Raw genomic sequence first — 21,936 nt, forward strand, 5'->3', positions numbered from 1 at the left:
AGTTATATTTTAGAGAGAGCTAATATAATTCCTTCATAATCTAGATATAATCTAACTTTCCCCAGCCTCATCCCCTACTTCTCCTTTCTTTCCTCCCTTACCCCTAGCTCTACCACCCTCACCATCCTCCCTTATCCCTGACCTTATGACCCTCACTGTGGCAGTTTTAAAACATGTCTGCAAATTTTGGGCCCTCTTGTCACGGAGAGGTAGAGTCTGTGTCTCCTCTCACTGAGCTCGAGTCACACTTGGAGACTAGCTAACCTATAGAATATAATTAAGGTGATGCTCTGGGACTTCCATGGCAGACCATGAAAGGCAATACAATAGCCACTCTATTCCCCTGGGATTCTAACTCCTGGAGCCCAGCCACCGTGCTATGAGAACACCCAAGCAGCCTGCAAAGTGAAAGTCAGAGCAGGTCATGCAGAGACAGACTGAGTCCCATAGCTCTAGCCCAGCCGAGTTCCCAGCTAACAGCTGGCACCAGCTAGCCAGATATGCAAGTAAACTGCCCCAGACATGGGTCCTTCAGCCCTATTAAGCTATCTCTGCTGGCACTGCATGAAGAGCCTCCCTGCTGGGCCCTGCCCCAAAAACACATTCATAAACTAAAGAAAATATTGCTTTTATTTTAAGCCACTAAGTCTAACTTAGTATGCAGTTATGGGTAACTGATATTCTCACTATTTTCCAACAAGTATATGCAGTATAACATGCCCCTGCTTCCCTTCTTTTGTTGCTTCTGTTTCCTGTATGCTGCAGGGGCCTTCTAACCATCTGTTGAGGAGTCTCCAATTGGTGAACTCCTGGTTATCATTTAAAGCCCAGTTCAAATGCCCCTTTCACTCTGCAGGCTTCCCTAAAACTTCCCTCTTCTTTTTTCCCCACCACGGAAAAAATAATGCTCCCTCTACTATTTTGCCAAATACCTCACTTATGCATCTCACAACCCAGCTTGCTTTAGCAGAGTGTTTGTTTGAGATTGGCCTCCCTGCATAGACTCCAAGCATCTACTTCAAGCACCCTACCAACCTTCATGCCATCTCCATGCATCACATCTCAAGGGTCTGGTGAGGGGACGGACTCCATGAAGATGCCCTAGGAAAGTGAGTTATGTTGTATTAAATTGTGAGGGTTTCGAAATGAAAGATGGACCAAGAGAAAGTCAGAATACTCTTTGCCATATGGCTCTTAAAAATAAAGCCACAACATAAGTTCCCTCCTAGCTGGCAGGAGGGAAGCTAGGGAAGCTCTATCCCAGTGTCCAGCTAAAGGATGAGTCTCTGTAGGTTCTGAGTTTCCCAGCAAGACCTAGCTTAAAGCTTGATCATTCCCTCAGCTCTATGCTCTGCTTCCACACTTCATTTTCTTCCTGCTAAGAAATCCCTTATCTGAAGTTCCTGGGCTCTTGAAGTCCTCTGCCCTCCCCCATGTTCCCTGCCCCCACCACAATCCCTAATATGTCACAACAGCCACAGCATACCTCTGGTCCATGGTCCTAATGACCCAAAGGGTGTCAGAGTAACAATGCACACAAAGCAATATATTTCAGAGTCATTTTTTAAAGATTTTATTTATTTATTCATGAGACACACACAGAGAGAGGCAGAGACTCAGGCAGAGAGAGAAGCAGGCTCCTCACAGGGAGCCCGATACAGGACTCAATCCCCGGACTAGGATCATGTCCTGAGCCGAAGGCAGAAGCTCAACCTCTGAGCCACCCAGGCATCCCTTCAGAGTCATTTAAAAGGTGTTTCTCTCAGGACAGCTGATTAGGCACTTGTAGGGTGAACTACCTTAGCAGGTCTTTCAAAAGACATCACATTACTCACCATTAGAACACAAGTGTTTTCCTTTACAAGAACTCAAGGTCTTTCCCAACAAGTCTGAAGGGCTGGGTGGGGTCCAGGCCACTACTGCATCTGTGAAATGAGCAATATGAGCACAGGTAGAGTTTTCTTTCAAAGCAGCTGGAGGCAGTCAGAGCCTTCAATGAGCAGATGCCAGAAAGGGGGTGAGGGGCCAAGTTCTGTGGGGTCAGAAGCTTGCATAATTTGGGGGTGGTTATTTGCAGTAGAAAAGGAATACAAATTATAAATATAAAAGTAGACATAAAATGAATATTTAGGATAAAAATCGCTCAAAATAATACATTTTAAGGTGATGAATACCACAAAAATCATAAAACCTAGAAAATTACAGATTCTTCTTATTAATGGCCCCATATGCCCGTGTAGCACTTTTTTTCTAAATTTGCTATGATTTGTAATCCAAAAAAGATGGAAAACTCATCTGAGATTAGGCATTCACAGGAACAATTCAAATGCATATAAAAAGTTGCTGCCACATTAAATTGACCAAATAATCATGCAACCAGATTACTCTGATGCTACACACTGACTTATTGATGACTACGTGTAGGAGTTTTGTCACTAGGAACACTTGCTTCTTCAGGCATTTCTCTGCGTTGGTGGCAATCCGTGTGCCATTTCGCTGGAAGCAGCAGATTTCATCAGGACATCATCAGATACCCTGAGAGGCACTCTGATCCACATCCGTGCACCCTAAGACTTCCCATGCTGTGCTCAGGTGGCACCACTATCAGACCGGACCACAGACCCAAGGATTGTGGCCAGGTTCTGTTTTGTGTAATCCCCATCAAAAGAGAAGAAAACATAAGACGTGTTTGTAATTACATACATTCAACATGAACTACTTTCCTAACACGAGAGAACTGTGTTGGCCGGGCCTCGATCAGAACCACAGCCTCTGCTGGTGATATTACTGGTCTCCTCTTCAGAAGAATCTGCCCAACTAATTTCTGGCTCAGTGTGCTCCAAACCGCATTCTTCCTTGCCCTCCCACATGCTCCCAACAGGGGGTGCTGTGGGACATTCACCCCGCGACAACCGAAGGCTACCCCTGTCCTGATGAGTAGGGCTGGCCCTGGCAGTAATCCGAGTGTTCCTGGAAGCCATTCCCACACCCAGATGCTTGCAGATAACTTGTCTAGGCAAGGAAGTGGCAGTGAGCTACAGAAATATCTCCCGCTAAGCTCAAATTAACTGTTACCCCAATTCAATTTAGCTGGATCCCCAAAATGCCCACAGGCACTCAAACATCACCAAGACAGAGAAGTCGCTTGTAGTTGGATTATCTTACTTTAGCGTGTATTACAGAAACATTCGGGGGGACGGGGGTTGGCGTCCAGCTTCCCAGCAAATACGTGCCCCAGCATGTGCGGGCTGTGGGGGCCAGAGGGTGTTGACATTATCGAGGAATTCATCAAAGGCAGCAGACTTGGAGACATGAGTCCCAACTCGGTCACCTAGCCTCCCTCAAGGGCCCCCTGAAAACAGGGATGGTGACACTGACCTCCCAGGACGACTCTGGGGTTTAACACGCCAATTTATTACATCTCCTGGTAAGCAGGAGTGCTGGACAAATGTCTCCTGTTGTTTTCGGATCAGTGTCACTCCTCCCCTTGGGTCCAGAAGGAACAAGTCTACAGGATTGAGTCTGCCTCTTTAAGGTATGAGGTTGTGCTCTGACCCCTAATGAAATGAACGGAGCCCTGTCCTCTGGAATCAGGGTAATCCTGCTGAGGTCACTTCTGCACTTCATCCTCCCTGCTGTCAGGCAGCGGATTAGAGGAGAGGCCAGTGGATTAATGGTTTTGTCACGACCGTCCCCATCCCCCACCCCAGCCACCAGGCCCTCCTGGAGCCTGCTGGTCAGGTGGGGTGGCTCCTCTATGCACAGCTCTCTTCAGGGCACAGAGAAGCCCCGGTCCCCGCCAACCATCACAGCCAAAACCAGACTGAAAGCTGGGGAACCCCAGGCTGGCCAGGACTCGGAAGGCAGAAGGCCTGGGGACATCCCAAGGACCTGGGGGACGAGTGGACGGAGCTGATGGTCAGAGGCTGCCCTCTTCTCTCCCTCCCTTCACGCTGAGCCCAGTGAAGACACCATGCGGGGACTCCTGGGGTTCCACCTAGACACCAGCACCCCCCATGGTGGGAGGCCCTGCTGCCAGGGGCCAGCGGCCTGCGTCTCCCTGCAGAAGACTGCAGTCATCCTGTGCCTGCTGCTCTGCAGCACCTCCTTGTCCCCCACACGTGGGCAGACCAAGATTCCTCTGGAAACGTAAGCATCAATTTCAGCGCCCCCCTAAACTCCTCTGGCCCTGTCTTCCCCTCCTTCCCCCTGGAGAGCTCCATCCTTGACCCGCAGGTCCTACCCCTGACCTCCGGCCTCCCTCAGAGCTCTCCCCTCAGGGCTTGCACTGCCTGCTGCCCCCCTTCTCCCCACCTGACTCCCGTTCTGGAGCCCCTCCTGCCACCCCTCAGACACCCAAGGGTTTCAGGCACAGCGATCACGAGGGCTCTGCCTCCTCAGGATGGCAAGCAGCACACCTCGAGCACCTGCAGGCCGGAGGGATGCTCCTTCCAGGATAATCGCTGTGATTAGGCCACTGGCAGTGGGAGCTGGGCTGGCTCAAAATGATCACCACGGCTCATCAAGGACTTGTGAGGAAATTTGACACCCTGAGAGGGTAAAGTAGTTTTAAACTGGCTCATGCAGTAAGTTTGAGTAAAATCAGACTTTGGTCATATTAGTCTTTCCTTTCTGCCTCCTTCCAGGCCCCCTGTCACTCAGACCAGCTCCAGGAAAAAAAAATCTGCTGTCAGTCATTTACACTTTAGTATAAAGTTTAATCGGTGCGTGACCTCCCTGGGAGTGTCTGTTGTTCAGGCTTTTGCTCTGGCAGTCCCATTAAAGAAATGCCTGATATATGTGGGGGGCAGACACCCTAGAATAAAGGGGGCAGCTCGCTCAGGCCATACCTAAGTCCAAGACGCTCGAGTCCAGTATGAGAGTCAGGCTCCCAGAGCCACCTGTCAACCTAACGTCTTAACAGAAGTGGGGACCCGGAGGCTGAGCAATGCATGCTGTGTGTGGCTTTGTGGAGCAGTGGATTTCAGCAGCACTGCCTACGTTGGGTTGTAGAACCTCTGCTGTGCACCGTGCTGTGCAGTTGAGCAAACAAGCTCAGAGCCGTTAGGTGACCTGCCCAGGTTCACGTAGGCCGGAAATGGAAGTGCTGCTATTTAAACTCCGCTCAGCCTGACCTGGGCTTCCCCCACCACTGGACTCTAAGACTAACTGTTGCTGAGGGAGATGTTGAGAATACTTTTCCACCCCCAGAACAGACATGGATTAGCAGGAAAAGGAGAAGGCCAGGAATAGGCTGAGTGCTGAGTCAAGGGGGCTGGGATCCAGGCCTTTGTTGTGGAGAACCAGACTGGACCATCTAAGGAGAAACCCCGACAGCTGGCGGAGATTAATGGCCTCAAACCTACCCGCCCCTATGCCCGCCCTCTCCCCTGGAGCCAGCCGTCCCCTCGCCCTTGCTCAATCCTTCTCGGTCACGTCTACACCAATGACTGCCTCTCCCTTGTGCCTAGCCATGCCCTCCCTTCCCATGCAGCTCTCAGCCTCCACCAGCTGCCCAGGCTTCTACTGCCCTCCCAAATTCACTCCCTCCAAGACCTCCAAAGATTTCCTCCCTCACCCGATCCACTAGACACCCCTGGCCTCATCTCCCTAGACTCCCTTTTTTTTTTTTTTATCTCCATGCCTCAGCTTCCATAACAATGCACCCTCCTGGGTCTCCTTGGGTCCCTGAATTAACCTTCTGTTCTCCTCAAGCAATCCTTTCCCTCTGCCTGCCTCCTGAGATTGGTGTTCCCCAGGGTTTATCCTCCACTCACAGCTCTCCTCATGCTACACACTCTCCTTGAGAGCTCATCTACCTTCAGAATTTCAACTCTCACCTATGTACTAATGACCCTCAGCCTTGCTTCTACTTGCTAGACTCACGTATGCTTTGCCTATGGACAGCTCTTCCTGAACATCACGTGAGGTTTTAAATTCAAGTGTGTGTGTCTTTCAAGATATAATGCAATTGGTCCCTTCTGGAGTTGCACAGTGCACAACCTGCCCTATAGCACTCAGTAGGCCTGCAACAAGAACCTCGCATTCTACATAATCCAAGAGACACTAGATACCTTCCACCCTCCAACTTTTTCCTCTCAATCTTCCTGAGATTCTTAGTTTTATTCAATAATACCATCATCAGCTCAACCACCCAACCTGGAAATCTGAAGTCATTTCTGACTCCTCCAAGCTCTTCTATACTCTCTGCCTGGAAATCTCTTCCAGATCTCTTTGGCAGGCACAACTCTCCCAAACTTCTAACACAAAACTCAGATCCCACTTGTCCCAAGAAGTCTCCTGGCACCACCACTACCCCTCCCCAAACTTTGTTGGCACCCCTTCACCTGCAAACACGTATTATGCTATCTGTTTGTGGAGGAGTAGCCCTCTAACTGAGGGTTTTACAAAGGCAAGGACTATGATGTGGCTCCAGTGCTATATACAATAATTGGCACATAGTAGGACCTCAGTAATTATTGGTTGAGTGACTACATGAATGCAACCTTGACAGGATTATGTGGACAAGCTCATTTTGCTCTATCTGGAGATGCTCAGATGAGGTCCTGTGTACTCATCCCAGGACACCACCAGCCTGCCCAGGTGGCAGGATCTTGATGCATTTCCAGGGACCGATGAGAGAGGTCAGGGCTTCTCCATGAGGCTACCTGCACCCAGGGTAAGGAGTGGCCTCCTCACGTCCTCCCTGCCTGGCCTGCTCTCGCCTCCACAGAAGCAGCTCAGAGCCTCTTCCTCTGCCCCAGCCTCGTGTCCCCTCTGAAGTTTCAACTGAGGTTTTGGTAGCCAGTAGTGACCTTGAGCAGGACACCCTGAAGAGCCATTGAGAAGTTTCAGTAGGGTCAAGCAGTTCCTGTTTCCATCCTCTGGGTACTCCCCACCCAGGCCTGAGCCTGTCCACAGGCTCTTCCCCTTCTCTCCTTTCCATTCCCCCCTCACAAATCAGAACCCTTGGGAGCTTGAGGTCAAGCTTTGCTTCCCTGCTCATCTGCCCTGCCCCCTTAGGGCAGCCGCTGAGCCCTCGAAGGGTCCTCTTGATCTCCTGTCCCAATCAGGAGGGATGGTGCATCCATGTATATATGTGCATCTCTAGATATTATGTGTGACTCTGTGTGTCTCAATGGGTGTCTGTGTGTGTACATAGTTGTTTTCTATGTGCATGTGTGTGTGCATGTGTATAAACACGTACTTTCGTTGCCCGGCAGAGTGAAGCTATGGGCAGACACATTCGGCAGGGACCTGTATAACACTGTGACCAAGTACTCAGGCTCTCTCCTGCTGCAGAAGGTCAGTAACCCTCTTCCAGGGACTCACAGGGTGGTGAGGAAGCAGGCAGCCAGGGACTTCCTCCTGGTAGTGAAGCAGAGTCCTCTAATTCCTAAGTGTCCATGCTGTAAGGGGTCTTAGAGATCATCTAATCCATTCTCCTCATTTTCAGATGGGGAAACTTAAGGCCCAGGGATTTGCCCAAGTCACAGAGCAAGTCAGTGGGGGCAGTACGGTGGAGTGGCCAAGAGCAGAGTGTCAGCTCAGATCTTCCAGAAGCTGATGCCAAGATGGAATTAGATGGGCAAGAGATTTATTTGGAGGGTTCTGTGAAGGATAAAGGGAGAGGGGGCAGGTGTGAGCAGAGTGGGCTGCAGACCTAACATCTGTGAACGGGGATGGGGAGGAAGGTGAAGGAGGTAAGCACCCTGTGGGAGCTGCTTGGCTGGTAGTAGAGTGAGCCTCCCACTCACTTTCCTTATCTCAGGACCTCCAGCCATGCCCTACCCTGGAGGACGCCCACAGGGAGCCCTAGCCGAGGTCTAGTGACCCTGGCTCCTGGGCAGGAAGCAGGGCCTTGTGGACAGGGCGGTCGATGCACCAGCTCCGCCTCGCCTTTATTGATTAATTGCCTTATTGCAGATTGACACTGAGCCTGTCCTCTCACTGGATTATAAACAACCTCATTTTCTCTGATATTTGTAACTCGCAGACCGGTTTTAATAATGGCCTGCCATTCTCTATTATTACCATTTGCTAAGAGTCTTACATTCACAATTTCATTCTCACCACTATTTCATGAAGCGAGTACAATCTTCACCATTTTCTAAATGTTGCTAAGAGCAAAGCTCAGGCTTTTATGCCTGCCCGGGACCACACTGCACCCCTTCCTCGGGCCACAGGGGCTGGAGGCAGTAACAGGGCCAGCGTGAGCGGCTTCCGGTCCCACGGCCCCTGCAGGCGGCTGCAGCAATGACAGCCTGAACCCACTTCCGACCCACGTGGAGCTTCCACCCTATAAAGCACCATGTCGTTTGATTTTCTCATTTGTGCCCTCCAATGCTGGGTGAGAACGACATCGCTGTGATGACATGGCCATTTTCAGTAAAAGCATTCTAGAGTGTGCTCTTAAGCCATGCAAATGCCACATCTCATAGTTGAGTTTACCAAGTAACTCGCCTGAGGTCACAGAGCCACTAGGTTGCCACATGAGGTCATTAGACATTAGTGACACACAGTAGCTGAGAGTTTATATCTCCTGTGAATACTTGCAGCTGCTGCTAAGCTTTGCCCAGGCAGTGAGCGTTACAATTCACATGGGTGTGGGCAGGGGCACGCATCAGCAGGGCTGATACCATGGGGAATCACAGAAAGATGAACTGATAGCTCATAGACCCTGTGAGCAGCCCCAGAGAGGCACCATAAAGAAGTTGGAAATCGGGGAGACCTGGGCCATCCCAGGTCTTCTGTTCACTGGCTGTGTGACCTTGGTCAAGTTTGTTGACCTCTCTGAGCCTCAGTCTATCCCTTTTAAGGATATTAACCTCTGTGTGTCCAGAGTTCCTGGAACAGAGAGAACTTTGATAAGAGGCAGCTATTAATGTTAGTGGGGGAGATTATACAAGAAGAGGAGGATCTGTCCTTGCCTCTAGTTGAGTCAACAGGACTTCACAGATGTGAATGAAGTAGTTGAGGGGATGGAGGCCACATGCAATCATGTATAAGACAACAGGTGCCCATCTCTCCCACTTTCCTTGCACAGAAATACAAGGATGTGGAGCCCAGTCTGAATATCATGGAGGTGGATGGCTTAGAGCTGGTGAAGAAGTTCTCAGAGGACATGGAAGCCATGCTGCGCAGGAAAGTAGAGGCTGTCAAGGTACTCTAGGTTCTGTGATTTGTCAGGGGAGGGGCTTCCGCCCCAGGTCCCGCAACACATTAGGGTTCACTCTTAGTGTGGTACAGTCTATAGGTTTTGACACATGCATCTACCATTATAGATCATACATAAGTTCACTGCCCTAAAAAATACTGTTTCCTGGCTATTCATCCCTCTCTCCCCACAAAACTCTGGCTACCACTGATCTTTTTACTGTTTCCATAGCTTTGCCTTTTCCAGAATGTCATGGGATGCAGGATGTAGCCTTTTCAGACTGGCTTCTTTCACTGAGTAATATACATCTACCTTTTGGCCATTGTTGAGTAGTGTTGCTGTAAACAATTGTACACAAATTAGTGTTTGAGTACCTCTTTTCAGCTCTCTTGGGTATATTCTTTTTTTTTTTTTTAAGATTTTATTCATTTATTCATAAGAAACAGAGAGAGAGAGAGAGAGAGAGAGGCAGAGACACAGGCAGAGGGAGAAGCAGGCTCCATGCAGGGAACCTGATGTGGGACTCGATCCCCAGACTCCAGGATCATGACCTGGGTGGAAGGCAGACGCTCAACTGCCAAGCCACCCAGGTGTCTCTCTTGGGTATATTCTGAGCAGTAGAAATTTTTGAAGACCTGCTGGTCTTGTTTTGCCTATTCATTCTCCCTTTCATGTTCCCTTCCTGCAGAATCTGGTAGAGGCTGCTGAGGAGGCTGACCTGAACCATGAATTCAATGAGTCGCTGGTGGTGAGTCCTCCTGCTTCCAGAGCTGCTGCTGGGAGGGTATAATGACCAACGGCCCAACCCCCACCAAGGGCCAGGGTCACCTGAACACAAGATATGGAGGGGTGGAGTAGAGGGGAAGGCCAGAATTGTCTTTTATTGTGCACAGGATTTGTATGAACCTATTATAGTTTGATTCTGAAATCCATTCAGTCTTTTGAGAAGAGATTTATGGACCAGGTAGGAGAGACAACTATCAAGACTTGGAGGGGGGTGGGGCAGGGGACAGAGTGGCAAGCCACCCATTCTACAAACATTTATTGCCCAACCACAGTGCGCTAGCTTCTGCAAAGATGAAAAGTCAAGAAGCTCATAGACTAAATACCTCTAGCATAAGGCATGTAACAGGTCCATGAGAGTTGATATAACTCTGTTTACAAGAACACAGAAGAGAAGGGGCAGAGGCTCAGAAACCCCTGCAGACAGGATGGCATTAGGGCCAGCCTTGGGCTGAGGGGAATCTGAGCAGGAAAGGCATGGAGAAGCTGACAGAAAAGAAAAGACACTGAAATAGGAAAACAATAGATTGATGAGATTGCTAATGGTCAGCTCTGTATGTCCAGGGGATCGTGAGGTAGAAAGTGACTATAGACAGATAGAAATCTGGCCTCAACTCAGCCTGGAATGGCACATATTGAAGGATTTGAGCAGGGGAGGGACACAGCTGGATATGTGCTGTATGTAGAAAGCTCTTGCTGTCGGCAGAGTTGTGGCCTGGGGTGGAACATAGGGGTGCCCTAAGGGGGCTGTTCAAGATTTGAACCAGGTGTGGAGGGAGGGTGGAAGAGGGTCTGATTATGGCCCTAAGTGTGGTAATCCAAGTGGACCCTCCAACACTGCATGTTAGTACCAGAGAACACGCTGGTAGCTCCTCAGAGGGTACGGGAGGGGGGCACCCACTGGTGCTGCCTCAGGCCCAGGCTGCATGCTGCTTCTTTTTCTTTTTTCTTTTTTTTAAAGATTTTATTTATTTATTCATGAGAGACACAGAGAGAGAGAGAGAGAGAGAGGCAGAGATGTGGCAGAGGAAGAGGCAGGCTCCTTGCCGGGAGCCCAATGTGGGACTCAATCCTGGAACTCCAGAATCATGCCCTGAGCTGCAGGCAGACACTCAGTGGCTGAGCCATCCAGGCATCCTTGCAGGATTTTTCTTAAAGAGAGAAGTCTCACCTTTCAGGGCCATTCCAGGTCCCTAGGAACCTCCCCACACTGGAAAAAAATCGATGGTACCCATGAGGCTGTCACTGTCTCTACCTCACCTTGGATTTCTGGCTGCCTGTCTCTGGCTCTCATCGAGTCATACACACACATGCTCAACAGAGTGGGGAACTGAAGCAATCATCTAGACAATTTATATATAAAAAACATTTGAATCAACCAAGAACTCCAATATCTGGATATGTACTGTCTGTATGTGTGGTGCAGATTACTGCCTGAATTGTTCATAAATGTTGCTGGTCTGGATGCTGTCAGTGTGTCTGACCCTGTCTCTCATGTCAGACTCCTCTGACCTGCACCATTTCTCTTTCTCTCTCTCACCCTGTGGGTCTCTTGTGTCCACACCGGCTACCCTACTTGTTCCTGTCTGCCCCTAGTTTAACTACTACAATTCTGTCCTGATCAACGAGAAGGATGAGAATGGTGACTATGTGGAGCTGGGGGCTGAGTTTGTCCTCGAGTCCAATGCTCACTTCAGCAACCTGATGGTGAACACCTCCATCAGCAGCGTGCAGCTGCCCACTAATGTGTACAACAAAGGTAGCTCCCCGACTCACCCTGTGACTTGGCACTCTTTCTGAACAGTTTGTGCTTGCTAGGTGGTACTGTGCATTTTAATGCTTTGCTTCCATTTTCCTGAGAAGCCCTGCAGAGTGTAAATGGATTCTCCAACCTCCTTGACTGAGGAGAACAAGTAAAAGGATTCTACACAAGTCAGGGCTGGGAGAAAAATCAGTGTTACTGGAATGGAGTGTGTGAGTGTGGTTCCAAGTGCAGCATAATAGGCAATTATAAACAAAATCACTGCAGGTTGGGCTATGTGTGTGTGTTCAGTGGGTGAAGAACTGGTCATTGTTGCTTCTGACTTAGTTTCCCCAGTAGTTCCTTCTATAATCTCTCCCTTTAGACCCAGACATTTTAAATGGAGTCTACATGTCTGAAGCCTTGAACCCTGTTTTTGTGGAGAACTTCCAGAGAGACCCAACACTGACCTGGCAATATTTTGGCAGCTCCACTGGATTCTTCAGAATCTATCCAGGTAGGGACTTTGGGAGGCATCTCCATGGTCTTCTGGGCTTTTCTGGGAATAAGGCAATTGAGGCATTGAAGATGGACTCTGGCACTCAGACCCCCAGTGAATGGAAAGCATCTAACTGAAAGCATCTCCAACCCACATTTTGACACTTCACAACATGTTAAGCACATTTACAATAAATAGCTGATAAATGAATGAATGAATGAATGAATGAATAAAACTATCAAACAAAAAATAAATAAATAAATAAATAAAACTATCAAATACCATGGTAACCAGCCCCAAAATGCCCACATTAAACTCTTGTCCCATGAAAAGCACTATGGAAAATGCAAAGTAAGATAAAACAAGTCTTGATCTTAAGAAGTTTATATCCTAATTAGAGAAATAGAGTATACTCACTTGAAGTGCTCAACAGCAATGCAGAAAGTGTCACAGATTAGTATGTGATTAGTGGCCACCTTAATAGGTGACATGGGAAAGCTCCCTTGCCCATCAATAAAAATAGGAAACAGAAACATCTACCACAAGGTTTGCATTCTGCTCCAACCCATTTTTGTATTTTAGCACTCTGTCGGTAAAGTCTTGAGGTTGCCCTGTTTTTCTAAGTCAGGAAATCAGAGAAATCCTAAAGGGATCCTTTGTGTCCCCAGTCTGGAAAAGCCAGAACCTCCACAGAAGCCCATAGGGTTCCCATTGTTAACCTACCCTTGTTTCTCTGTCCCAATCCACAACCAGTCACTGGTTCTTTTTCTGCTCTCCAGAGCCTCAATGAGCAAGCTCATCCCTCTTCTGTGTAATAGCCCTTCAAATGCTTGAAGACAACTCACATGCCTCCTGGGTCTTCTCCGGGGTAGAATTCCTGCAAATATTTTTGTCACATCAGGGCTTCCAGAGATATCAATTTGTAGGCAAACAATGCAAAGAAGGGGGCAATTTCTCACACCCATACCCACATTTACAGATATGTGTCAGCCCTCAAGTGGACAGGGTTGGGTTGACCGTAATCCTTGATCATGGTATGCTGTTCCCATGGGTCCATGCAGGCCTATCTCTATTTATTTCATTCTACTTTTAACTTTTTAATAATATAATGAATACTTGTATATACATCACCAATACAAAAACTAGAATGTTAACAAACCTCTATCTACTTAATAGGCTCCTCCTCTGATCTGCCCTTGACCCCAACCTGCCCCAAATCCCACCCTCCCCAGCTAACCAGGTAATAGCTATCCTGCACTCTCAACTTATCCCTCCCTTTGAATTTTTTGGCTGTCTGCTTAGTTATTTAGTCTTATCTCGTATTGACAAATGCACATACACATCCACTTAATATATTAATTTGTTTCACTCATTTTTGAAATTTACTAAACTGGTTTTATGTTTAGACTCTCAGAGCTTGCTTTTTCATTCAGTATGATACTAGCGACATTCATCTGGGTCATCACATATATCTGTACTTTGTCATCTTTGTTCCTGTATCATATTCTTAGGGGCCAATATATCAGTTTATTCATCCTCCTCATCCTATCTGGGTTGTTTGCAATTTTTGTTTTTCTTCTCTGTTTTTGTTTTGTTTTGTTTTGTTTTGTTTTACTTTTAAGAACAGTGTTGCTATGAATGTTCTTATCATGAGTCCTGAGACATATTGTAAGAGCTTCTCTTGGGTGTATACCTAGGTATGGAACTGCTAGATTCATAACTGTTCAGCTATGGCAAGAAAGTGCAAAATTGTTTTCCAAAATGCTGGCACCAATGATATTCCCACCAGCCATGAATAAGAGATTCTGTTGATCCACATTTTCTCAAGCCATGGGTATTGTGAAATGTTAACCATTTTTTATAATAACACTTTAGTATAAAATGGTGCTTCACTGTGGTCTGGCATTGCATTTCCTCTTCCACTTGTGAAGTTGAATGTCTCTTCATATGTCATTTGCTGCATGTATTTCTTCTTCTGTGAAATGTCTATTATGTCTTATAATTGTTTATTGCCTTTTCTAATGTTAACCCAGCTTCACATTTTTATGAAAACCTAACTCAATCATAACAAATTAGTCTTTTATGCATTGCTGGATTTAGTTTGCTAGTATCTTGTTTAGGATTTTTTGCATTGGTCAGTGAAATGGTCTTATAATTTCTTTTTCAGGTACTGTCTTTGTCTGTTTTTCAAAATTATACTAGCTTCATAGAATAAGCTGGCAAGTATTCCCTCTTTTTCCAATTTTTAAAAACATTTAAATAAGTTAGAGTGATTTCTTGCCTTGAAAGCTTGTAGGGATTCATCTATAAAACCATATAGACCTGGGATGCCTGGGTGGCTCAGTGGTTGAGCATCTGCCTTCCACTCAGCGCATGATCCTGGAGTCCCAGGATCGAGTTCCATATCGGGCTCCTTGCAAGGAGCCTACTCCTCCCGTCTCTGCCTCTCTCTCTCTCTGCCTTAAATCTTAAAAAAAAGATTTTATTTACTTATTCAGGAGAGACGCAGAGTGAGGCACAGAGAGAGAGAGAGAGAGGCAGAGACACAGGCAGAGGGAGAAGCAGGCTCCACGCGGGGAACCCAATGTGGGACTCGATCCTGGGACTCCAGGATCATGCCTAGACCAAAGGCAGGCGCCAAACCGCCGAGCCACCCAGAGATTCCCCCAAATAAAAACTTAAAATTAAAACAACAACAACAACAACAACAACATATAGACCTGATGTTTTCTTTATGGGAAGATTTTAAATTTTAAATTACCATTTCATTATGTTTAATACTTGCAAGACTAATAAGATTCTCTATTACTTCTTATTTTGCTAAAATACTTTTTCTAAGATTCCATCCATTTTGTCTTAATTTTCAAAACTATTTCCAGAAAGCTTTTATTCTATTATCTTTTTAATCTCTTCTGTATCTATAATTATTTCCCCTTTTTATTTATAGTATTATTTTTTTCTTCATCATTCCACCACTCGTTTCTCTATTTTGTTAGTCTTTCTCAGGAATCATCTTTTGTCTTCATAAACTGCTCTCTTCTTAGTTCTCTGTGTCACCTGTTTCAGTTCTGACTTTATCTCCTCTTCACCATTTCCTTGGATCTGTTGTTCTTCTTTCTTTTTTTTTAATAATAAATTTATTTTTATTGGTGTTCAATTTGCCAACATACAGAATAACACCAGTGCTCATCCCGTCAAGTGTCTCCCTCAGTGGCCGTCACCCATTCACCCCACCCCACCCCCACCCTCCTCCCCTTCCACCACCCCTAGTTCGTTTCCCAGAGTTAGGAGTCTTTATGTTCTGTCTCCCTTTCTGATATTTCCCACACATTTCTCCTCCCTTCCCTTCTATTCCCTTTCACTATTATTTATATTCCCCAAATGAATGAGACCATATAATGTTTGTCCTTCTCCGATTGACTTATTTCACTCAGCACAATACCTTCCAGTTCCATCCACATCGAAGCAAATGGTGGGTATTTGTCATTTCTAATGGCTGGGGAATATTCCATTGTATACATTGTATACATAAACCACATCTTCTTTATCCATCATCTTTCGATGGACACCGAGGCTCCTTCCACAGTTTGGCTATTGTGGACATTGCTGCTAGAAACATCGGGGTGCAGGTGTCCCGGTGTTTCATCACATCTGTATCTTTGGGATAAATCCCTAACAGTGCAATTGCCAGGTCATAGGGCAGATGTATTTTTGACTCTTTGAGGAACCTCCACACAGTTTTCTAGTGGCTGAACCAGTTCACATTCCCACCAACAGTGCAAGAGGGTTCCCTTTTCTCCACATCCTCTCCAACATTTGTGGTTTCCTGCCTTGTTAATTTTCCCCATTCTCACTGGTGTGAGGTGGGATCTCATTGTGGTTTTGATTTGTATTTCCCTGATGGCAAGTGATGCAGAGCATTTTCTCATGTGCATGTTGGCCATGTCTATGTCTTCCTCTGTGAGATTTCTTTCTTTTGCCCATTTCATGATTGGATTGTTTGTTTCTTTGGTGTTGAGTTTAATAAGTTCTTTATAGATCTGGGAAACTAGCCCTTTATCTGATACGCCATTTGCAAATATCTTCTCCCATTCCGTAGGTTGTCTTTTAGTTTTGTTGACTGTATCCTTTGCTGTGCAAAAGCTTCTTATCTTGATGAAGTCCCAATAGTTCATTTTTGCTTTTGTTTCTTTTGCCTTCGTGGATGTATCTTGCAAGAAGTTACTGTGGCCGAGTTCAAAAAGGGTGTTGCCTGTGTTCTCCTCTAGGATTTTGATGGAATCTTGTCTCACATTTAGATCTTTCATCCAATTTGAGTTTATCTTTGTGTATGGTGCAAGGGAGTGGTCTAGTTTCATTCTTCTGCATGTGGATGTCCAATTTTCCCAGCACCATTTATTGAAGAGACTGTCTTTCTTCCAGTGGATAGTCTTTCCTCCTTTGTCGAATATTAGTTGACCATAAAGTTGAGGGTCCACTTCTGGGTTCTCTATTCTGTTCCATTGATCTATGTGTCTGTTTTTGTGCCAGGACCACACGGTCTTGATGACCACAGCTTTGTAGTACAACCTGAAATCTGGCATTGTGATGCCCCCAGATATGGTTTTCTTTTTTAAAATTCCCCTGGCTATTCGGGGTCTTTTCTGATTCCACACAAATCTTGAAATAATTTGTTCTAACTCTCTGAAGAAAGTCCATAGTATTTGATAGGGATTGCATTAAACGTGTAAATTGCCCTGGGTAACATTGACATTTTCACAATATTAATTCTGCCAATCCATGAGCATGGAATATTTTTCCATCTCTTTGTGTCTTCCTCAATTTCTTTCAGAAGTGTTCTATAGTTTTTAGGGTATAGATCCCTTACCTCTTTGGTAAGGTTTATTCCTAGGTATCTTATGCTTTTGGGTGCAATTGTAAATGGGATTGACTCCTTAATTTCTCTTTCTTCAGTCTCATTGTTAGTGTATAGAAATGCCACTGATTTCTGGGCATTGATTTTGTATCCTGCCACGCTGCCAAATTGCTATATGAGTTCTAGCAATCTTGGGGTGGAGGATTTTGGGTTTTCTATGTAGAGTATCATGTCATTGGCTAAGAGGGAGAGTTTGACTTCTTCTTTGCCAATGTGAATGCCTTTAATGTCTTTTTGTTGTCTGATTGGTGAGGCAGGACTTCCAGTACCATGTTGAATAGCAGTGGTGAGAGTGGACATCCCTGTCTTGTTCCTGATCTTAGGGGAAAGGCTCCCAGTGCTTCCCCATTGAGAATGATATTTGCTGTGGGCTTTTCATAGATGGCTTTTAAGATGTCGAGGAATGTTCCCTCTATCCCTACACTCTGAAGAGTTTTGATCAGGAATGGATGCTGTATTTTGTCAAATGCTTTCTCTGCATCTAATGAGAGGATCATATGGTTCTTGGTTTTTCTCTTGCTGATATGATGAATCACATTGATTGTTTTACGAATGTTGAACCAGCCTTGTGTCCCGGGGATAAATCCTACTTGGTCATGGTGAATAATTTTCTTAATGTGCTGTTGGATCCTATTGGTTAGTATCTTGTTGAGAATTTTTGCATCCATGTTCATCGGGGATACTGGTCTATAATTCTCCTTTTTGGTGGGGTCTTTGTCTGGTTTTGGAATTAAGGTGATGCTGGCCTCATAGAACGAATTTGGAAGTACTCCATCTCTTTCTATCTTTCCAAACAGCTTTAGTAGAATAGGTATGGTTTCTTCTTTAAAGGTTTGATAGAATTCCCCAGGGAAGCCATCTGGCCCTGGACTTTTGTGTCTTGGGAGGTTTTTGATGACTGCTTCAATTTCCTCCCTGGTTATTGGCCTGTTCAGGTTTTCTATTTCTTCCTGTTCCAGTTTTGGTAGTTTGTGGCTTTCCAGAAATGCGTCCATTTCTTCTAGATTGCCTAATTTATTGGCATATAGCTGTTCAGAATATGTTTTTAAAATTGTTTGTATTTCCTTGGTGTTGGTAGTGATCTCTCCTTTCTATTCATGATTTTATTAATTTGAGTCTTCTCTCTCATATTTTTAATAAGGCTGGCTAATGGTTTATCTATCTTATTAATTCTTTCAAAGAACCAACTCCTGGTTTTGTTGATCTGTTCCACCGTTCTTCTGGTCTCGATTTCATTGAGTTCTGCTCGAATCTTTATCAACTCTCTTCTTCTGCTGGGTGTAGGATCTATTTGCTGTTTTTTCTCTAGCTCCTTTAGGTGGAAGGTTAGCTTTTGTAATTGAGTTCTTTCCAGTTTTTGAATGGATGCTTGTATTGCGATGTATTTCCCCTCAGGACTGCTTTTGCTGTATCCCAAAGATTTTGAACGGTTGTATCTTCATTCTCATTAGTTTCCATGCATCTTTTTAATTCTTCCTTAATTTCCTGGTTGACCCTTTCATCTTTTAGCAGGGTGGTCCTTAACCTCCACGTGTTTGAGGTCCTTCCAAACTTCTTCTTGTGATTTAATTCTAATTTCAAGGCATTATGGTCTGAGAATATGCAGGGGATGATCCCAATCTTTTGGTATCGTTCAGACTCGATTTGTGACCCAGTATGTGGTCTATTCTGGAGAAAGTTCCATGTGCACTTGAGAAGAATGTGTATTCAGTTGAGTTTGGATGTAAAGTTCTGTAGATATCTGTGAAATCCATCTGGTCCAGTGTATCATTTAAAGCTCTCGTTTCTTTGGAGATGTTGTGTTTATAAGACCTATCGAGTATAGAAAGTGCTAGATTGAAGTCACCAAGTATAAGTGTATTATTATCTAAGTATGTCTTAACTTTGGTTATTAATTGATTGATATATTTGGCAGCTCTCACATTCGGGGCATATATATTGAGGATTGTTAAGTCCTCTTCTTGGATAGATCCTTTAAGTATGATATAGTGTCCTTCTTCATCTCTCACTACAGTCTTCGGGGTAAATTTTAGTTTATCTGATATAAGGATGGCTACCCCTGCTTTCTTTTGAGGACCATTTGAATGGTAAATGATTCTCCAACCTTTTATTTTCAGGCTGTAGGTGTCCTTCTGTCTAAAATGAGTCTCTTTTTTTAAAAAAAAGATTTTATTTATTTATTCATGAGAGACACACACAGAGAGAGAGAGGCAGAGACACAGGCAGAGAGAGAAGCAGGCTCCATGCAGGGAGCCTGACGTGGGACTCGATCCTGGGTCTCCAGGATCACACCCCGGGCTGAAGGCAGCGCTAAACCACTAAGCCCTAAATGAGTCTCTTGTAGACAGCAAATAGATGGGTCCTGCTTTTTTTCCAGTCTGACACCCTGCGCCTTTTGATGGGATCATTAAGCCCGTTCACGTTCAGAGTTACTATTGAAAGATATGAGTTTAGTGTCATCATGATATCTATTCAGTCCTTGTTTTTGTGGATTGTTCCACTGGACTTCCTCTTAAAGGGGAATTTTAAGAGTCCCCCTTAAAATTTCTTGCAGAGCTGGTTTGGAGGTCACATATTCTTTCAGTTCCTGCCTGTCTTGGAAGCTCTTTATCTCTCCTTCCATTTTGAATGAGAGCCTTGCTGGATAAAGTATTCTTGGTTGCATGTTCTTCTCATTGAGGACCCTGAATATATCCTGCCAGCCCTTTCTGGCCTGCCAGGTCTCTGTGGAGAGGTCTGCTGTTACCCTAATACTCCTCCCCATAAAAGTCAGGGATTTCTTGTCTCTTGCTGCTTTAAGGATCTTCTCTTTATCTTTGGAATTTGCAAGCTTCATTATTAAATGTTGAGGTGTTGACGGTTTTTATTGATTTTAGAGGGGGATCTCTCTATTTCCTGGATCTGAATGCCTGTTTCCCTTCCCAGATTAGGAAAGTTTTCAGCTATGATTTGTTCAAATACATATTCTGGCCCTCTGGCCCTTTTGACGCCCTCGGGAACCCCAATTAAACGTAGGTTTTTCTTCCTCAGGCTGTCGTTTATTTCCCTTAATCTATCCTCATGGTCTTTTCATTGTTTGTCTCTTTTTTCCTCAGTTTCCCTCTTTGCCATCAACTTGTCTTCTATGTCACTCACTCCTTCTTCCACCTCGTTAACCCTCGTCCTTAGGACTTCTAGTTTGGATTGCATCTCATTCAATTGATTTTTAATTTCTGCCTGATTAGATCTAAATTCTGCAGTCATGAAGTCTCTTGAGTCCTTTATGCTTTTTTCTAGAGCCACCAGTAGCTGTATAATAGTGCTTCTGAATTGGCTTTCTGACATCGAATTGTAATCCAGATTTTGTAACTCTGTGGGAGAGAGGACTGTTTCTGATTCTTTCTTTTGAGGTGAGCTTTTCCTTCTAGTCATTTTGCTCAGTGCAGAGTGGCCAAGAACAAGTTGTATTGGGAAAAGGAGAAAAAGAGAGGAGAGAAAGAAGGAAAGAAAAGAGAAAAAGAAAAAAGGAAGAAAAGAAGAAAAAAAAGAAGAAAGAAAGAAAAAAAGGATGGGGGAAGCAAACAGAAATAAAAAAAACAAGAAAAAAAAAAAAAAAAAACCACGGGGGAGTATCTTCTGATTCTGTATACTTTAAGTCCCTTGACTTCCCCTGGAACTTGTCTGTCCAGCTGGTCTTCTGGGGGAGGGGCCTGCTGTGCTGATTTTCAGGTGTGAGCACTTGGGGGAGCTGCTCTGCCCCCTGCCTGGTGCAGGGCTCGGTGGGGGTTGTTCACCCCGTGAGGCCCCAGGAGGAACAACCCCAGTGGCGGGACCAGCTCTGGAGCCCTGGAGTCAGCCCCCGCAGTAACTACTGAGCTCTCCTTCCGCAGGGCCTGGAGGCTCCGGGCGGGGCCGCTGATCTGCTCAGCTCCGGCAGGAGCGTCCTCGCTGTCCTGGGCCCTCCCGGCCTCTGCCTGTCCCGGGGGAGGCCGGATCCTGGGCTGTGTCCCGGCGCCCTGTGCTCCCGGCCTGCGCTGTTGGATTCGCACTCCCGCCCCGCAGCCCCCCGAGCTGCTCCCGCCCCGCAGCCCCCTCCGCGGAGCCGCCCCCGAGCCCCCCGAGCTGCTCCGGGTCCCGCCGAGCGCGCTGCAGCCCTTAGGGAGCTCGGCGCGCTCTCCGGGGCGCAGGTGTCTGTTAGTGTCCCCGGGAGCCCGAGGGCATCCCCGCCCTCCTGGGTCCTGCTCCACCTCCCCGCGAGCCCCTTTCCGCCGGGAAGGTCGGTGCAGCTCCTGCTCCTCCGGGTCGGGGCTCTCCTGTCCTGGGGACACTCGCCCCGGCCTCAGCCCGGCTCCTCGCGGGGCCCCTCCCCCTTGGAGGCCTTTTGTTTCTTTATTTCTTTCTCCCCCACCCCGTCTTCCTACCTTGACAGAAGCGCGAACTCTTCTCACTGTAGCGTTTCAGCTGGTCTCTATTTAAATCTCAGGCCGAATTCGTAGATTTTCAGGATGAGTTGAAGGTTATCTAGGTAATGTGGTGGGGACAGGTGACCTGGGGACCCTACTCTTCCGCCGTCTTGCCTCCTTCGTCTGTTGTTCTTCTTTCTAACTTAGCTTTAATTTTTAGCCTTTGTTTCAAAAATAAGCGTTTATGGAGAGACCTTGGCTCTAGCAGCTGCACTTTTGCTGCATCTCACAAGGTGTAATTAGTAGCGGTTTTTAAATTTTTTTTAATTATGGTAAAATACATATAACATGAAGTTTATCACCCTAACTTTTAAAATGGAATTATAATTGATATACCTATTATATTAGTTTTGGTGTGCAACATAATGATTCAATATTTTTAAACATTTCAAAACGATC

General features: G+C 45.9%; 1 protein-coding gene across 1 annotated transcript in view; it reads left to right on the top strand.

The window, feature by feature from the left end:
* Positions 1–3,973: 3,973 nt before the first annotated feature.
* CACNA2D4 (calcium voltage-gated channel auxiliary subunit alpha2delta 4) overlaps positions 3,974–21,936 on the top strand; it is a 119,892-nt gene continuing 101,929 nt past the window's right edge. Inside the window, exons 1-6 of the mRNA XM_038577892.1 lie at positions 3,974–4,149; positions 7,224–7,305; positions 9,047–9,163; positions 9,846–9,905; positions 11,537–11,699; positions 12,067–12,198. Coding sequence (XP_038433820.1) covers positions 3,974–4,149; positions 7,224–7,305; positions 9,047–9,163; positions 9,846–9,905; positions 11,537–11,699; positions 12,067–12,198 — 730 coding nt within the window. The remainder of the gene's footprint in view (positions 4,150–7,223; positions 7,306–9,046; positions 9,164–9,845; positions 9,906–11,536; positions 11,700–12,066; positions 12,199–21,936) is intronic.

The sequence above is a fragment of the Canis lupus genome, chromosome 27 (assembly GCF_011100685.1).
Source record: "Canis lupus familiaris isolate Mischka breed German Shepherd chromosome 27, alternate assembly UU_Cfam_GSD_1.0, whole genome shotgun sequence".
Classification (NCBI taxonomy): Eukaryota; Metazoa; Chordata; class Mammalia; order Carnivora; family Canidae; genus Canis; species Canis lupus.